The sequence below is a fragment of the Doryrhamphus excisus genome, linkage group LG13 (genome assembly GCF_037039965.1).
Source record: "Doryrhamphus excisus strain RoL-2023G ecotype Guam linkage group LG13, RoL_Dexc_Guam_v1.1, whole genome shotgun sequence".
Classification (NCBI taxonomy): domain Eukaryota; kingdom Metazoa; phylum Chordata; class Actinopteri; order Syngnathiformes; family Syngnathidae; genus Doryrhamphus; species Doryrhamphus excisus.
The window spans coordinates 12,993,571-13,010,507 of record NC_136369.1 but is presented as its reverse complement, the minus strand read 5'-3'; the positions used below and the strand labels follow the sequence as shown (position 1 = coordinate 13,010,507).

The following is a 16,937-nucleotide window of genomic DNA, read 5'->3' as shown; positions in this document are numbered from 1 at the left end:
ACTCATGCCACTAAAACCACAAAAGAAATATTATAAACATGTGAAATTGGAAAAGCATTCGACCATATGCCTCGTGGTGTCCTCTGGGGGGTGCTCCGGGTGTACGGGATTGGTGGTGCACCACAATGTGCATTCAGTCCTTGTACAACTAGAGCAGGAGCTTGGTCAAGCCTCCGCCAAGGCTGCCCTTCGTCTTCGATTCTGTTCATAATTTTCATGGACAGAATGTCTAGGTGCAGCCAAAGCATCAAGAGAGTCCAGTTCAGGGGCCTTAAGATCTTATCTCTGCTATTTCCGGACGATGTGGTCCTGATGGCCTCTTCCGGCTGTGACCTTCAGCGTTTACTGGGACTGAGTGTGAAGCTTCTGGGACAAGACTCAGCACCTCCAAATCAGAGGCCATGGTTCTCAGTCGGAAAAGGGTGGAGTGCTCCCTTTGGGTTGGGAATGAGGTCCTGCCCCAGGTGGACGAGTTCAAGTATCTCGGGGTCTTGTTCACGAGTGAGGGAAGGTGGGAGCGTGAGGCCCATAGGAGTATCAGCGCATCGTCTGCAGTAATGCGGTCGCTGTACCAGACCGTCGTGGTGAAAAGAGAGCTGAGCCGGAAGGCAAAGCTCTCAATTTACCGGTTAATCTATGTTCCCACCCTCACCTATGGTCATGAGCTTTGAGTCGTGACCAGAAAGAATGAGATCGCGGATACAAGCGGCTGAAATGAGTTTCCTCCGTAGGGTAGCTGGACTCACCCTAAGAGATAGCATGAGGAGCTCAGTCATCCGGGAGGGACTCAGAGTGGAGCCGCTTCTGCTTCACATCGAGAGGAGTCAGCTGACGTGGCTTGGGAACATCTCCAAGGGGCCTTTACACTCATGTTAACCAATATAGTAGACATAGTGAGAGTAAATGAGCCATAAAACGAGCCATTTAAGACATAAATAAGATCAAACTCAAGTGTGTTGCTGTTAATATTTTTCAGAGAGAAGCTGAGCACTGGGCAGACAGGAAGTGATGTCCAGGGTCCAGAGTTACGTTTTAGCTCGGTATGGGTCACTGCAGTGACAGCTGTTTTTATTAGGAAATTTTAGGGATTATTGTGCCTGTTGTGCATATATTGAATAATAATAGGCTGAATGTATATATATATATATACATATAAAATATATAAATATTTTACAAAGCATGATAAAGTGAAGTCGCAAACTTTGAACCGCAAAGCGGTGAGAGACGTAAATTTTTTTTCTCGTAATTATGAATGTGTTAAAATTACCATAAAAATATCAAATATCACATACTATATAATGGCTCTTTCCAGGTGTGGTTCCGATTGTTAATTAGCAACTAAATGATTAGGCCGTTATACCCAAACAACATTGGAGAGAGGAGCGTTGTAATGAGATATAAAATTTGTGGTGCAGAGAGAGCAGATGTATTTTCAAGGAGATGACGGCAGTGAAAGACGAAAGGTCATATGAATCATTTGCCAGCGACTGAAAAAGAATACTTCATAGAAGGATGAATATTTCATATTAAATTGTTGATTACGGAATCTGTTTTTCTGTGAGTCATTCCACCCACACCCCAAAAATAAATACGAGCTATCCAAAAACCATCAAATATGCTGTAAGAATATAAAAAGTTAACTTTATTTCATTTTTGTTTTCTTTTCAGCTGCGTACTGTAGTATTAATGATCTCCCAGTGAATGGGGGCGTGACCAACCGAACCAAACTCCGCCTAGGTAGCCGACTTCAGTTCTACTGTACCCAAGGTTACCGTCTGGTGGGCTCTATGAATTCCACTTGTAGACTCCACCCCAATGGGCTTTACCAGTGGGATACACCTCCACCATTCTGCCAAGGTAATATAAATGAATATAAATGCTTCTAAGTGGTCATCACATATCAGCCAACTGATCACGTTAGATAATCCAACACTGTAATTGTGATTGGCAGCCATCTCCTGTGGGATCCCCCAGTCGCCAGGCAATGGCAGCTTCCATGCCTACCAGTATACTGTGGGCAGTCAAGTGACCTACACATGTAACCATGGTTACCACCTTGACCCCAGTCTTCCAGTGACAGCTGCATGCATGGAGGATGGCAGTTGGAGTAATGTTGCCTCCCCTACTAGATGCCTCCGTAAGTATACTTACTATAATTCTATCTGTGTGGAAGTTTTATTTTTAATGCTTGCATTCACAAGTGCGTTGCACAACACATCAGAAATTGAACTGATGTTGTAATAGCAATAAGTTTAAGCTGCTCAGACAGAATTAATTACGCTGATGAACAACAGTACAGTATGTAACATAACACCAACAGTCAAGTGCATGCAGAATTAGAGAGTGGATGCTGACCACTCATGCAGCTCGATGCAAAGATCTTACAAATGAACCGATTGCTTCATTTATTCAATGACCTTACATGTTTGTTTTTTTTCCCTAGCCATCCACTGTACGAGCATTGAGGGCACCTTGTCAGATCACATGACCTACCGTCTTCTGTCTGGTACGCTGGGAGAGTTTGGTTCTGTGGTCATGCTGGAATGCATCGCAGGATACTCTTTCGGGGCGGGACATCGGACACTGCGCTGTCTTGCCAACGGGACTTGGGAGGGGTCTGATAGCCCAGCCACATGCAAGAGTAAGTCAGATAAATAGTATTCTGATTGTAGTCATTATTATTCTGAAATGATCAGAAATGACTGCTGTTATGTATTATTCTGCTTGTTTTATTTTGTAGTTTTGTCCTGTGGAGATCTTCCTTCTCCACCCTTTGGCACCAAACTGGGTACACTGACTACATTCGGAGCTACTGCCATCTTTATGTGTAACCATGGTTACACATTGGTGGGGTCACATGTCAGAGAATGTGGAGCTAACGGGCTATGGAGTGGTTCCGAGACCAGGTGTCTTGGTACGTCAAAATTTAGGTTGTTTATTTTCTGAAATAGAGTATACAAGCAGTACTCCCATGAAACTGAATGTTTGATTACTAAAACTACATTGGTTCATGTACTGAGACACACCTATTTTGTATTTCTGTAATTGTTGCTCTTTTGTAAGATATGTAAATTATCGCCATATAAAATATCGCCTATGACGGTACCTATATAACTTTGTAACTTTTAAAATCAACCTTACATCTTCTATATTTACGTCCTGTATATGCGATGGTTCGGAGTCCCAATACATTTCTCCATATCGCATACATGTAGCTGTTGTAGGTGTCAAAGACGAGGTAAGCACCATGGAAATGAGATCAGCCAAGAACAAGATAATCTATGCACATGCCCCAGTTAACTCAAATGATCTACTGTACTACTGAGACATTTTATTACTTAATGCTTCAATATCTCCTCGAAGCACTGACGAGAGATGAGTCAAAGTGATTTCAATAATGAGATTCAGCCTGAATGTTGCATGTGTGAATAAAGCTCAGGGCACGCTCGCCATCACATTGTTTTTTTATTCTGAGATTATTGTTCTACAATAGCAACAAAATTAACAAAAAACACATATTATTTTATTTGCTTAGTTTTTAAATGTTTTTTCTTTGTTCTAGCTGGCCACTGCGACTCCCCAGATCCGATTGTCAATGGGCACATTAGTGGCGATGGTTCTAGTTACCGCGACACAGTGGTGTATCAGTGCATGCTGGGATATCGTCTGATTGGCACATCAGTCAGAATCTGCCAACAAGACCATCGGTGGTCTGGAGCAACACCTGTTTGTGTTCGTAAGTACATGCTATAACGAATACACAACACTGTTTAATTGTCTATGTTTCCTTTACACAGTGGGAAAAGCTGAAAAGTTACCAAGACAAATAAATATTCCATAAAAATAAACTCATTAGTCAAACAGGGCAATTCTGATCTTTTACTTGTTCTTGAATAAAGTGGATGGATTGGATTTACAACTGATCTTTCAGTGACAAACATTTTTGCCTTCTCTAACCACAGCCATCACTTGCGGTCACCCGGGCAACCCAACCAATGGACGGACGAACGGCAGCGAATTTAACCTCAACGATGTCGTCAACTTCACGTGCAATAAAGGCTACCTCCTGAGTGGAAATGCACGTGCTCAGTGTCGACTCAACGGCCAGTGGAGCAGCCCCCTACCAGTCTGCAAAGGTCACAAACTTATACAGTTATCAGTTTACAAATGATTGTGTTGGGATGCATATACAGTTGCGTGACAAATGTTTGCCCCCTTCCTGATTTCTTATATCTTTGCATGTTTAATTCATTCATTCCTTCATTCATTTTCTACAGCTTTTACTCATGAGGTTCGCAGGGGGTGCTGGAGCCTATCCCAGCTGTCTTTGGGTGAGAGGCGGGGTACACCCTGGACTGGTCGCCAGCCAATTACAGGGCACATATAGACAAACAACCACACTCACATTCACCAATGGACAATTTGGAGTCACCAATTAACCTAACATGTTTTTAGAATGTGGGAGGAAACCGGAGTACCCGGAGAAAACCCACGCATGCACGGGGAAAACATGCAACAGTCAATGACAACACAACTGAACACAAAATGCAGTTTTTAAATTAAATATTTTATTAAGTGAGAAAAACAATCCATTCCGACATGGCCCTGTGTGAAAAAGTGACTATCCCTTAAACCCAAAAACCGTTTGGGCCACCCTCAGCAGCAACAACTGCAATCAAGCATATGTGATAACTTGCAGTGAGTCTCTTACAGCGCTCTGGAGGAATTTTGGCTGACGCATCTTTGCAGAATTGTTATAATTTAGCCACATTGGAGGATATTCCAGCATGAAGTGCCTTTTTCAGGTCAGGATTCAGGTCAGACTTTGACTAGGCCACTACAAAGTCTTCATTTTGTTTTTCTTCAGCCAGTCAGAGGTAGGCTTGCGAGCATATATTTTTTTTGGGGGGGGGGTCATCAAGATGTTTTCTGGCAAAATGAGACTGAAACTCAGATGAGCCTGTGTTCTTTTTAGTTAAGCAGTGTTTTTTGTCTTGGAAGGCTGCTATGCAGGCTGTTTTTTTTTTCTTATAGTGGAGTCATGAACACTGGCCTTAACTGTGGCAAGTGAGGCACTTTGAATGTTATTGTGGGGTCACTCTTGGAAGTAATTTTGGTTGGCAAGCCACTCACGGAGAGCTTCACCATTGTTCCATGTTGTCACCATTTGAGGATAATGGCTCTCACTGTGGTTTGCTGGAGTCCCAAAGCATCAGAAATGGCTTTGGATGGACTTTTTTTTTAATCATAAAAATTTCATTTAATGGCTGAATTTTGTGTTCAGGTGTGTTGTCATTGGGTCATATTTAGATTTGTTTGATGATCTGAAACATTTGAGTCTGACAAACATGAAAAAAAAGAAATCATGAAGGGGGTTAACACTTTTTCCACACCACTGCTATGCTGTTAGTGTAAAGGTGGCATTTGAAAAGTAGAATTCACATTAGTGTATATATATTTTTTTTACAATATTAATATACATTTAGCCATTTTATGTTTTATTATCATAATTTCCCTGTATTGATAAATTAGGACACATTGCATAATATGCTTCTGCTGGCTCAGAGTGAGCATTATTAGATTTCCTATAGCAGAACTTTTGATTCAGCTCCTGTTATTGGATTTCATTAATTGTGCAGCTGTATCTAATGTTGTGGCCAGTTCACAATCCACACACACACACACACACGCACAGAAACACAGCTAAGCACATTTCCAGGGATACATTCTCAGCTAACCATGCGTGGTTGTTACATTACCAACCTCCATGGACATCATGGTGGTGTAGCAGCTATGATGTGTTAAAACGCGCACACGCTCAGGCATTCCACGCGGTCACAGGGACAGATTGATACAGCACAGTGGCTCACATGGGTCTTTCATTGAAGGGATTTATCCCTGCATGCTTGCTCTGTGCATCTCCCTCTCTTTTTTACTTCCTTCCACCCACCTCTCTCCTTTCATCAGAATCTGTCAATTATGATGCTGAAACTTTCTTTGTTCCCCTTGGGTGCCGTCACACATACACTTATATCCATGTTCCATGTCCCCATGGACGTAAATGGCCATGAATGTCAGCCGCCCGGTGACAAGTAGAAAACAAAACTGAACTTTTTGACTGAAATTAAGCCTTTAGACTGATGAAGGAAGAATGGACACTAACTCATGTACTTACCGGTCATGTAAGAACTCTTTAAAGTTAAATTTGTACTTTTGATCATGTGATTAATTCATTTATTTATTATTGTGAAACTGCTAAACCAGAAATATTGTCATGTTTTAATCTCACAATCCTAATCTTAATCTTTAATTAATCTTTAATCTCACGCCTATTTGATACATTGCATAATTTGCACAAGTAACTTTCCAACATTTTCATTTGTCTGCCTCTCTAGTGGTAAACTGTTCTGACCCCGGGCATGTGGAGAATGGTGTTCGTCAGTCGGGCCTACGTTATCCAGAAGTCTTCAGCTACGGCGTAACAGTGGCCATCCACTGTAAACGAGGCTTCTATTTGCTGGGCTCTGCAGTCCTCACGTGCCAACATGATGGACGCTGGGACAGACCCACCCCTCGATGCTTGGGTGAGTATAGATAGGAGTGTCCAAAGTGTCCTCTGTCCATATACCAGTACGAGCCTGCACTTTGCTTTTCAGAGAAGTTGTGCACCAAACAAATATGCACATTACCATTATCCATTATACCATTATCATCTTCTTCTTTCTCTTTTGGCTTGTCCCCTCAGGGGTCGCCACAGCAAATCAACCGCCTCCATTAGCACTATAAGGTTATCAAATCTTACCTTTATGCATTCCCACATATAGTATCAGCATTTGGAACCAAAGGTGAGGTGGAAGAAAAAGGGTAAAATTACAGTATAGTAGCAGTACTACTGTTGTAGTACTGTGCAACGTGGGACAAAGTTTGTTCAAGAACTGTAAAATAATGTGGGACAAAACGCTGCCCGCATTAAACACTAAATCTGTGGGATTTCTAACTGTATATTATTCATTTAATAAACTCATGGCCCACGTTTCCAAAATTGACATATTTACATGAAATTTGATGTAATTATCGTATTTGCGTATCAAATCGTTTACCACAAAGAGATTTACATCCCTACATATTACAGATTAAAAAAAAACTTGTTTCATCTGTGATTAAATGTGATTAATTATGAGTTACCTATGGAAAAAATGGGATTAATCATGATTAAACATCAAAATCTATTCATATAAATACAAATACACATTAGTATGAATGTTTCTGTATGATTCCATGTATAAACGGACCATCACAGGGCACTTTGATTTAGTTCATTAACATTAATATAAGCTAATGCATTAATTTAATCAATGTCTACACTGAAGAAAATACAACGTTTAGAGATTGTGTTGTGTTGTACGAGAAGACACAATGATAAATAAAAAGAAAGACCATGATAAAGATGAAAGTCTGATCGAGATTAAAGTAGATTGGAACAGAGAGAACATGTCTAATTCTGAAAGGCCAACAAGACTTCAGAATGAGAACACAGCCGCAGGGTTGAAGAAATGAGGAATGGGACAAAGAGGGCAAGATAGACGTGGACTCTGAGCATGGGGCATTACATTCCAGGAACAAGGTCTTATCACAAAATTGGGGGGGGGGGTGAGGCGGGTGACCGAGGGGAAAGGAGAGGATGGAGTAATCCGACTTTGGCTTGGTGTTGCAGGGCCAATTGTTTGGCAGAAATAGAAAATGGAGAGCAGTTTCATATCTGTGTCATCCAGAGAGTGGTGTTACCTGACCTCTGTAAAATGTCAATTTTTCAAAGATTGGAGATGAAAATAGAAGATTTTGTTGTCTGATGTTTGACACTTTGAAGGATTTCCAGTAGACCTCTTCAAAGACTAATAGGTTACTGCCTGAGATTTGCCGTTCCAGGGAGAATTGGTTGGGGTAAGTTATTGGTTCCTCATGGTCCCAGGAGAAACTTTAGGCAATTGGTAAATTGCTAATGCTAATTGCGATCTGGTATATGGGATTTCCAATGTAAATAAGCATTGAGCTAGGGCATTTGTTTAAATGTGTTCTTTTAAGTAGAAAGTCAAACAGATATTATTCGCATCTCATGTTACTGTAAGTCATAATTGATGTTTTATTTCTGTATCTTCAGTTTTATAGTGCTTCAAAGGAAAAGCTCTGAAATGGAACTAAACCTGTTTTCTGTCAGCTGAGTTAGCAAGGAGAGACCAAACATTAGTCCCTTGCCCCTGGACACCTATATATTTGAGAAGCACTGAGATAACCAGCTGTTACCCTGGTTGCCACACATGGAGTATGTTTTCCGTTGTATTGAGCTGTAGAGCTCCCACTGAATTATGACGATATGATGCCACATATTTGCCTGTTACGAAAAAGTTTGGACACCCCTGATAATTTTCCTTTATAACTTGGTTGTCGGGATCAGCTATTTCAGTTAAATATATCATATAGCAGACCAAAACAGTGACAGATGAGAAGTTAAATGAAGTTTATAGGACTGTGCAATAATTATTTCACCCAAAGTAGGCAGGTGCATAAATTTGAGCACCCTAACAGAATTAGTAAATTCTCCTTTTGTAAATAAACGCTTCCTATGGCTTCCAATGAGGACCCAGATTCTGGTTCAAGGTTATTATTTCCAAAACATCTCCAGTTGAGTCAGGTTTGATGGTTTCTGAGCATCGACAGCCCGCTTTAAATCACATCACAGATTTTCAATAATATTTACAGTAGGTCTGGGGACTGAGATGGCCATTCCGGAACGTTGTACTTGTTCCTTGTTTCTTCTGCATGACTCTTCCAGAATAGCTGCATAGTTAAATGATACACAGTGACACCATCTGCACCAAGATCATGTTGTAGGTCTTTTGGAGGTGGTCTGTGGGTTGAGTTTCACTGTTCTCACCATCCTTCATCTCTGCTTATCTGAGATTTTTTTTTTGCCTGTCACTCTGGGCCTTAACTAGGACTCTGCCTGTGGTTTTCCATTTCCTCACTATGCTCCTTAGAGTGGAAACTGACAGCTCAAATATCTAACCTAGCTTTTGTATCCTGCCCCTAAACCATGGTGTTGAACAGTCTTTGGTTTCAGGTCATTTGACAGTTGTTTTGAGGCTACCATGGTGCTACTCTTCAGAGAAGCGCAAAGAGGACAACAACTTGCAATTGGCCCAATTGGGAATTGGTTTCACTTGAGTATGTAGGCCAAAGGTCAATGAGCTTATCAAACAAATTTTGTGTTCCAATAATTAGTGTTAAAGGTATTAAAATCCATAAAACAAGGGTGCCCAAATTTAGGCACCTGCCTACTTTTTTTTTTAATAATTATTGCACACTTTCTGTAAATCATATAAACTTCATTTCAGTTCTCATCTATCACTGTGTTTGTCTGCTATATGATATTTAACTGGAATTTCTGATCCAAACAGCCTGTGATTTATAAAGGAAAAGATTAAAGTTATCACACACACACACATACACAAACCATACTATCTCCCCTGTGAACCTCATCCTCTTCCTCCCTTCGGCAGCGACCCAGCACTAGCACTTAATGCAGAAGTAGAGGCGATCCATACTTGGATTCGTTCCCGTGTACATTAACACTCCCCTACCCTCCTTTCAACCTCTCTCTGTCGCTCCAGCCATTTCCTGTGGTGACCCTGGTTTGCCACCAAGCGTGGTCTTGTCTGGGACGCACAGCTGGACGTACGGTTCTGTGCTGCAATACTCATGTCTGCCAGGAGGGGTGCTGGTGGGCAATGCTACACGTCACTGTCAAGAAGACGGCACTTGGAGTGGGGCGCCGCCCTACTGCACTGGTAAAATCACTCAGTTGTATACTTTTCATCTCAAGCTGTGGGGAAGTTTTCAAATTTAGTTGGTTACAAAATCCAAACATTAAGACATAGGCTTTTTTGTGTGCATAGCACAGAAATCTCACCGGGTCACTGCTTCTCCCAGCAGCACAGCCGTTCAAATCAATGCCAGAAGGGAAATGTGCTTTATATCGTCAGCTCTGATGATAGCATCAAAGCAAACACCATTTCTTAAACAAAAAAATAAGTCCAAAGCGAGTTTATCTGCACATTGTAAAAAGTTGCCCATAAATCTAAAAATAATCAAAACAATGAAATGAACCAAAAAGCGGGATAACATAGAATAAATCAAATTTGGAAAAGAACACTAAGGGTAATGCTGGCAGGGATGATATACTTGCAGGAACCTTTGCTCTTGCAGACCACAAAATTCTGAAAGGGCTTTTTAAGTCTTATTTTATTATGCAATATAATTTAACCAATTCAAAACTACAACAAAGAGTTACGTTCGTGCTCTGGATGTATTGTATCTCCTTTCTCTAAGGTACCCAATCAAATATTTTTATACAGAATTCTTTGCAAACGCACCTCAGGATGTCACAGTCCACCATGTTGATTGCAGCTGTCATTTGATCTTTCATGTCATCGATATTTGCTGGAAGTGTCTTTAAAGGGGACCTATTGTGTTACTGTTGTATTCTTGTGTTAAACGATGCATTTGCGCATTTGGTGAGCCCTGAAAGATGTTTGGGATGGCTCAAAATGCTCGATTTAAAAAGGCGTGGTAAAACTGTTCCTTTGTGACCAATCAGAGCGGAGTGACTGTTTTGTCAGGAAGCACAAATCCAAAAAAATGCAGCTGGAATAAGTGTAGATTCTGCAATATCTAAAAAGTTTTCTCTCCAGGTTATTGTGTGTAGCTGCTCTATAGGATTCCACAACTCAATACAAAGAGTTGAAAAATGATCATAATAGGTTTGCCTTTATAACACTGAGGTCCAGGGATCTGGCAGGCCAAGCCCAGAGAGTGCTGTCGTTAGCAGCTCTCCTACCAATCCACCACTGAGGCCCGTTTACGGTCAGAGAAGCTGGAACCACAAGATGCCAATGCGGTGGTGCAAATATCGATAACATGAAAGATCAAATAACAGTGAATCAACACAGTGGACCATATTGGCTTGATGTTGTCCGTGCTGACGTTGGTTGCCGCATTGAGCACTTAAACATGAAATAAAAACTTGAAGGTATGTACACACACACGTATCCAAGTTGGAGTTTTCTATTGTTTTTCGTTTTTTAAATATTGCATGCTGATTTTGTTTTTTAGTCACCCTGTACAGTAACTATTCAACAAAATAAGTTATAATAATTAGAACCTGTATCTCCAAATGAACTTAATGAAAGTAAGAAAGAGTTTATCCTGCTTGGCTTACCTTTGTGAGGTATAGGATAAAGACCAAGGAGGTAGGAAACTTATGTTGTCAAGTAGAGCTATTATGCACACCTCATAACACTACAACTGATCATTTCCAAAGCCAGCGTCAACTGTCTCAACAGCCGGAACTTAATAAGCTCGCTCGGCTGGCCTCGGACCAGAAGGCTCAGCGGGGCAGAATCCATCCTGCAGCTGGAGAACCTCATTGAGATGCGCGGCGCCGCGGTGGGAGCTCTTAAACTCACAAATCCCTACCGGTGGAATTTAAGCTCCTAAAGTTGTGACACGCTCGGCGCTTTCACTGCTAGAACAATTTTAGCCTAGCTGAAATGCAAAGTTATGCTAGTTTGTGTGGGAGTCTCACGAAGGGTTTCAAACTCCCTGAAAAATAAATAACGGACACCTAGTTGGCAAGACTGGCCAGCTGGATTGCTTTTTTGTTCTTTTTTTATTTGCATGAAATAATTTTTGTACTATTTGACTTTAATTTAATTGGATGCATGTTTTTGGCATAATGTCATTAATTTATTGTTTTGTGCCAAGTTTAATATATATAAAAAATGTTTCTTTGTATAAAAACACATGCAAACTCAATAGCACATACACAGCTGATCTACTATCAGTGTACACCAAGGATGAATCAAAGTAACACTCGCAATATAAGTATGTGTACATGTGGGTCTGCACCTTTCCAGGCTGTTGGAATGCTAGGGACATTAACGCTAACTATCCTTTATCACTAAAGGTTTGAGTCCAGGGATGTGCGGAGACATGGGGGTTCCTCCCCACGGTAACCGTTTAGGAGGAGAGGAGTTTAAAACCAAGAGCCTGCTGCGTTTTAGCTGCGAGGCGGGATACAATCTGATTGGCTCCGCTGAGAGGACGTGCCTCCACAATGGCACCTGGAGTGGAACGCAGCCCGTTTGTCAAGGTGAGCAAGCACAGCAGCAAGCATTTACACAGCAGACCTGCAGTGATGTGAAAGACTCTCACTTTACCGACGGGGGCTTATTATAGAATCACCTAACATTTGCTTGTGGCAAATACAGAATGATATTCTTCTGCATGTACTTATTTAGACATATTTTCCCTTCCTGATACTTCAGTGGGAGCTTACAGGACCCAATCCACTCTCAAGACATAATTATACAAAGCATCAATAATATGTAAAATGCAATGTAAGAAAGTGAAGCATGAGAATTGGGAATGACTACAAAATTATGATACTCTGTTACCCCTTTATCTTCAAATATGTTGTCTCTAAATAACCCCAAACCTCTACGCTACAACATCATCCGGAGAAGTTGACATTCAATATTTATCTAATAACATGACAGCAACATTCTTATCCTCAAGAGGGTCACGGGCATGCTGGAGCCTATCCCAGCTGTCTTCGGGCCAGAGGCGGGGTACACCCTGGACTGGTCGCCAGCCAATCACAGGGCAAACAACCATTCACACTCACATTCATACCTATGGACAATTTGGAGTCGCCAATTAACCTAGCATGTTTTTGGAATGTGGGAGGAAACCGGAGAGCACGGGGAAAACATGCAAACTGCCCGAGGGGGGAATCGAACTTGGGTCTCCTAGCTGTGTGGCCAGCCCTCCTGATTCTGAAGGCTCTGGGCAGATTAGATTGACATGGCAACATTCATTCATTCATGTTCTACCACTTTGTCCTCGCGCAGGGTGCTGGAGCCTATCCCAGCTGTCTTCAGGCGAGAGGCGGGGTACACCCAGGACTGGTCGCCAGTCAATCACAGGGCAACATGGCAACATCTTATATATAATCAATACAATTCAATAAAGTAATTAATATGGAACAAATACTCAAATTTAAGTTGTAAATGTAGGTCGGTGCTTCTGATAGTGTTTAGGCCAGCAGACACTGCTAATGCAGCATTTATCATCATCATCATTTATTTATCTTTCTTAATATTTGACTTTGGATGTCAAGCCAGTCTTGGTTAAATGTTCTAAATACTCCACCAAAATATGAAGGAGTGCAAATTTTGTATAAACCGCTTGACGTTTATGAAATATGGACTTAATTATTCTGAAATGTACAGTATGTAAAAATAAATCAGCTTAGCTTTCCAAGTTGAGCAACTTAATCCCCTCTTTGGTGAATGCAGTCGCATCCAGCCACTTGGCATGCTAGTCATAGTAAGTCTATAATTCTTGCTGTATATGCTGTACATTATTGTGTAATGAGTACAGAATTTCTGACAGATTCATAAATCTGTTGAGGAATCCATTCAAAGGGTCAAACTACTGTATAATAGTAACTACATGTGATATGCATCGGGTCATATGACATGAAGCTGCAGAAGCTTGATGCTCATTTAGAGGGTAACAGAAGAAAAACTACTGAGGTGTGTGTGTGTCCTAGATACGGAGGATTTCAGCTTCTGACTGCACTGGATTTCCCACCCTGTGCTAACAAAGGGATCCCTACACAACAGCAGTTTTCAAAGAGCCTCCTTAAACCCTTGAGAGTTTAGAGGAAATTAAAGTGGGTCCTTGTAGCCTGTGGAGAACCCGGGAAAAGGAAGCAGAATTAATTCCCTATTCTCACTGACAATGTAATCTGAATAAAACACTGCTGAAGTTTACCCCAGTAGGTTGTGAGATGGATGGATAGATAGATAGCCAGCCCACTTTTCTGCACCATTTTTTCATCACAACAAATGCACAAATAAAATAATATTGCAATTTTACCCAAGAATCTCTTTGAGTGACATTGAGTTTTTTTTTGTCTGTTTTCATTAAGCTAATGGGGTTTAAAGCTGAATCAGAAAGACTATGGCATCAATCACTGAGACATACAGATCCATGCATCCAGTCACGTACACAATATTGTTCTTGTCTGTAGGCAGACCACACACACATACACAAACAGCAAGACAGCCTTCCTTGATGTGCCACATATTGATGTTTCCCATCAATAGGTGTTCAGTTGTTAAAGCTGTTGGCTGGCATGTTCTCATTAGTGAATGCGCTGTGGTGGCTTGCTAATTCTTCACTGTTCTTTTCATGTTCAGTGTGACTCCATGGATCTCCAGTTGCCATAGTTGTCCCAAGACCATTGTGTCCGCTTTGAAAAATGTTGTTTTCTAATTGAACGGCACAAAGTAGGCCTAAATATCCAAACATTTTCCTCACTGAAAAAATATTAGACAAGGCATTTGTTTACCCTGCAAAGACAAAGAAACAATGTTAATGCCTCTATCACACAGCATGATCTTAGCAAGGATAACCAGCTGCAAAGCTTGCAGACAAAATAGCACCAGTGCACTGCCGCATCAAATGCACAGAATGTCAAATTTGAATGCATTTGCTGGGTGTTAGTTTTCCTCACATACATACATGAGCTCAATCAAAAAATCTGGATTTATAAGATCAGCTAAAGCACGCAATCCCAAAGAAGTCAAGGTGATAACAATGTCATCCTGAACCAACATTTCTTCAAGATACATGTAGGAAATCCCACAAAATAACAAATGACTAAGGGTGCAGTCATTCTGGGTCGCTTCTTCGTCAGGGTTCCCCCTCCCTCCCCTGTCGCCTACTGGGCCCACTCAAAATATGTGCACTAAATCTGCATGTTTCGGCACTTGATAATGCAAATGTTTTTAATTAAACCCAACTGATTTTCAGGGAAATTACTATTTTAAATCATCCCGTTTATTTCTCTTGTGCGAAATTAGGTGGTGATTATCAATAACTGGTGGGAGGAATATTTATATGGCAAATGCTGCACGCCTGCAAACATGTGGGCATTGACTTTGCAGATTATTTATATTGCATGGTCTTTGTCAAGTAGCTCTAGACCTTCTGGTTATTTATGTTATGCAAGGTGACTGTTATCATTAATTACTGGCAGGAGGAGTGATTAAATTGATATACAGACACCCCTAGGTACATCACATTTAAAATTGTTATCAAAAAATATTAATTTATAGATCATATTGTTTCATGCTTGTCAAAAACTATGCATATTGAATTAAATTTTGCATATACTTTGTCTAACTGAAGCATATAAATGGCTAAATGAACTAAAATACAAATATGAGGAAGTCTGAACCCCCTGTCTGCCCGCCACTCGGCTTCCCTGGCATTTTTGGCAACACAAATGAACACACGTCGTATGTCTTAAATGGCTTATTTTCTGTTATTATATCAATTACACTGGGTAATACGTGTGTAACCAAAATATTAAAAACATCATTGAGTGTGACAATATGTATTTGTGTTTGTTGTAACCCAACAAGGAGCAGTTACAAACCCCTGTGGACACTGTAGGTGTGTTAGCCTCCAGCTCACTTTTAAAATACTGCACTGTCTACTATGCAATTGTGGGAATCTGTCCAACAACCCATTATTATTAATTAGCCTTACTACCTCAAGGACATTGTTTTTGTCATTTCAAGCTGGCTCTGGTGATAATCTCATTATTGCAGACAACACAGATGATCTGCCCTGAGTGACAGCAAGACAGTATTGTGTACGCTGACACTGTCACAATGATTAATCGCCACTGTGGATTGTCTTCACTTCTCAGCTGTATCTTGTGGCAACCCCGGCACCCCGGCCCATGGTAGGATCGTCTTCAATGATGGCATCACCTTTGGTAGCTCGGTGGCTTACGCATGCTGGGAAGGGTTCAAAACATCGGGCCTGACCACCAGACACTGCACAACAAATGGGACATGGACAGGACAACCTCCAGACTGCACTGGTAGGAGATAGAGTTGATTTGATCTTTGGTTTGTCGCTTGTTTTAGACAGCACTGCTTCAAAGGAGACCCAAGACGTTTGGGTAGGGGGGAGGAGAAAAAAAGGAAGATAGATGAATTGAGGAGAGCGTATGCGTGTGCTTAAAGGGGACCTATTATGCAAATTTTTCAACCCTTTGTATTGAGTTCTGGACTCCTATAGAGCAGCTACACACAATAACCTGCACAGAAAACTTTATAGATTTCTCAGAATCTACACTTATTCCAGCTGTATTTCCTTGGATTTGTGCTTCCCACAAAAACAAAAAGTACAAAAGAACCCCACTTTCCTAATGTAGTGGGTGTATGAGTTATAATAAATGAATAAAGTCTTTGTACAGCTAATTGAAAAGTGTTTAGGAGCTATTGGCAGCTCATGAGCTACTGGCTGGAGAGCCTTGACTTATCATGTATGAAGTCAGAGTGGTAACGTAGCACCGCTGGTGCAGTGGAGCTCAGGAGAAGCCGGAAGTGTGGCAACCTCGTCTGCCCAAGGAAGAGTGCTCATTGTCGGACAGACTTTATCAGAGGTGCCATTGGTGCTGTGGAGCTCAGAAGCCGGATGTGAGTGCGCCACGTGGATGCACAGCGTGTCTGAAATTAATGCACCTTTCCCAGCGAGAGCCCACTGCCTCTTGCTGCAGCAACAGTTTGGCAGATATTTCACGTTCACAAAAACAGTCCCGTGTGAAATGCGGTTGATGGATGAAAATATTTTTCTTTTACTGGGAATCACCAATAACTTCTGCCTGAGCAGAAGTAAAACAGGAGGAGAGATTGGGGCAGAGAGTTTACATATAAGGAAGTCCGCTCCTCTGTGACATCACAAAGGGGAAGTTTTACCATGCTTTTTGAAACCTAGCATTTTGAGCCATTACA

General features: G+C 41.2%; 1 protein-coding gene across 8 annotated transcripts in view; it reads left to right on the top strand.

Moving 5' to 3' along the window:
- The window catches only part of LOC131139316 (CUB and sushi domain-containing protein 1-like), a 373,565-nt gene that overhangs the window by 331,581 nt on the left and 25,047 nt on the right, over positions 1-16,937 (top strand). For all 8 annotated transcript variants that reach the window (XM_058088813.2, XM_058088812.2, XM_078795676.1 and 5 more), the window contains exons 52-61: positions 1,669-1,857; positions 1,952-2,137; positions 2,444-2,641; positions 2,741-2,914; positions 3,563-3,736; positions 3,963-4,136; positions 6,396-6,584; positions 9,669-9,845; positions 12,023-12,208; positions 15,845-16,021. In XM_058088813.2, coding sequence (XP_057944796.2) covers positions 1,669-1,857; positions 1,952-2,137; positions 2,444-2,641; positions 2,741-2,914; positions 3,563-3,736; positions 3,963-4,136; positions 6,396-6,584; positions 9,669-9,845; positions 12,023-12,208; positions 15,845-16,021 — 1,824 coding nt within the window. The remainder of the gene's footprint in view (positions 1-1,668; positions 1,858-1,951; positions 2,138-2,443; positions 2,642-2,740; positions 2,915-3,562; positions 3,737-3,962; positions 4,137-6,395; positions 6,585-9,668; positions 9,846-12,022; positions 12,209-15,844; positions 16,022-16,937) is intronic.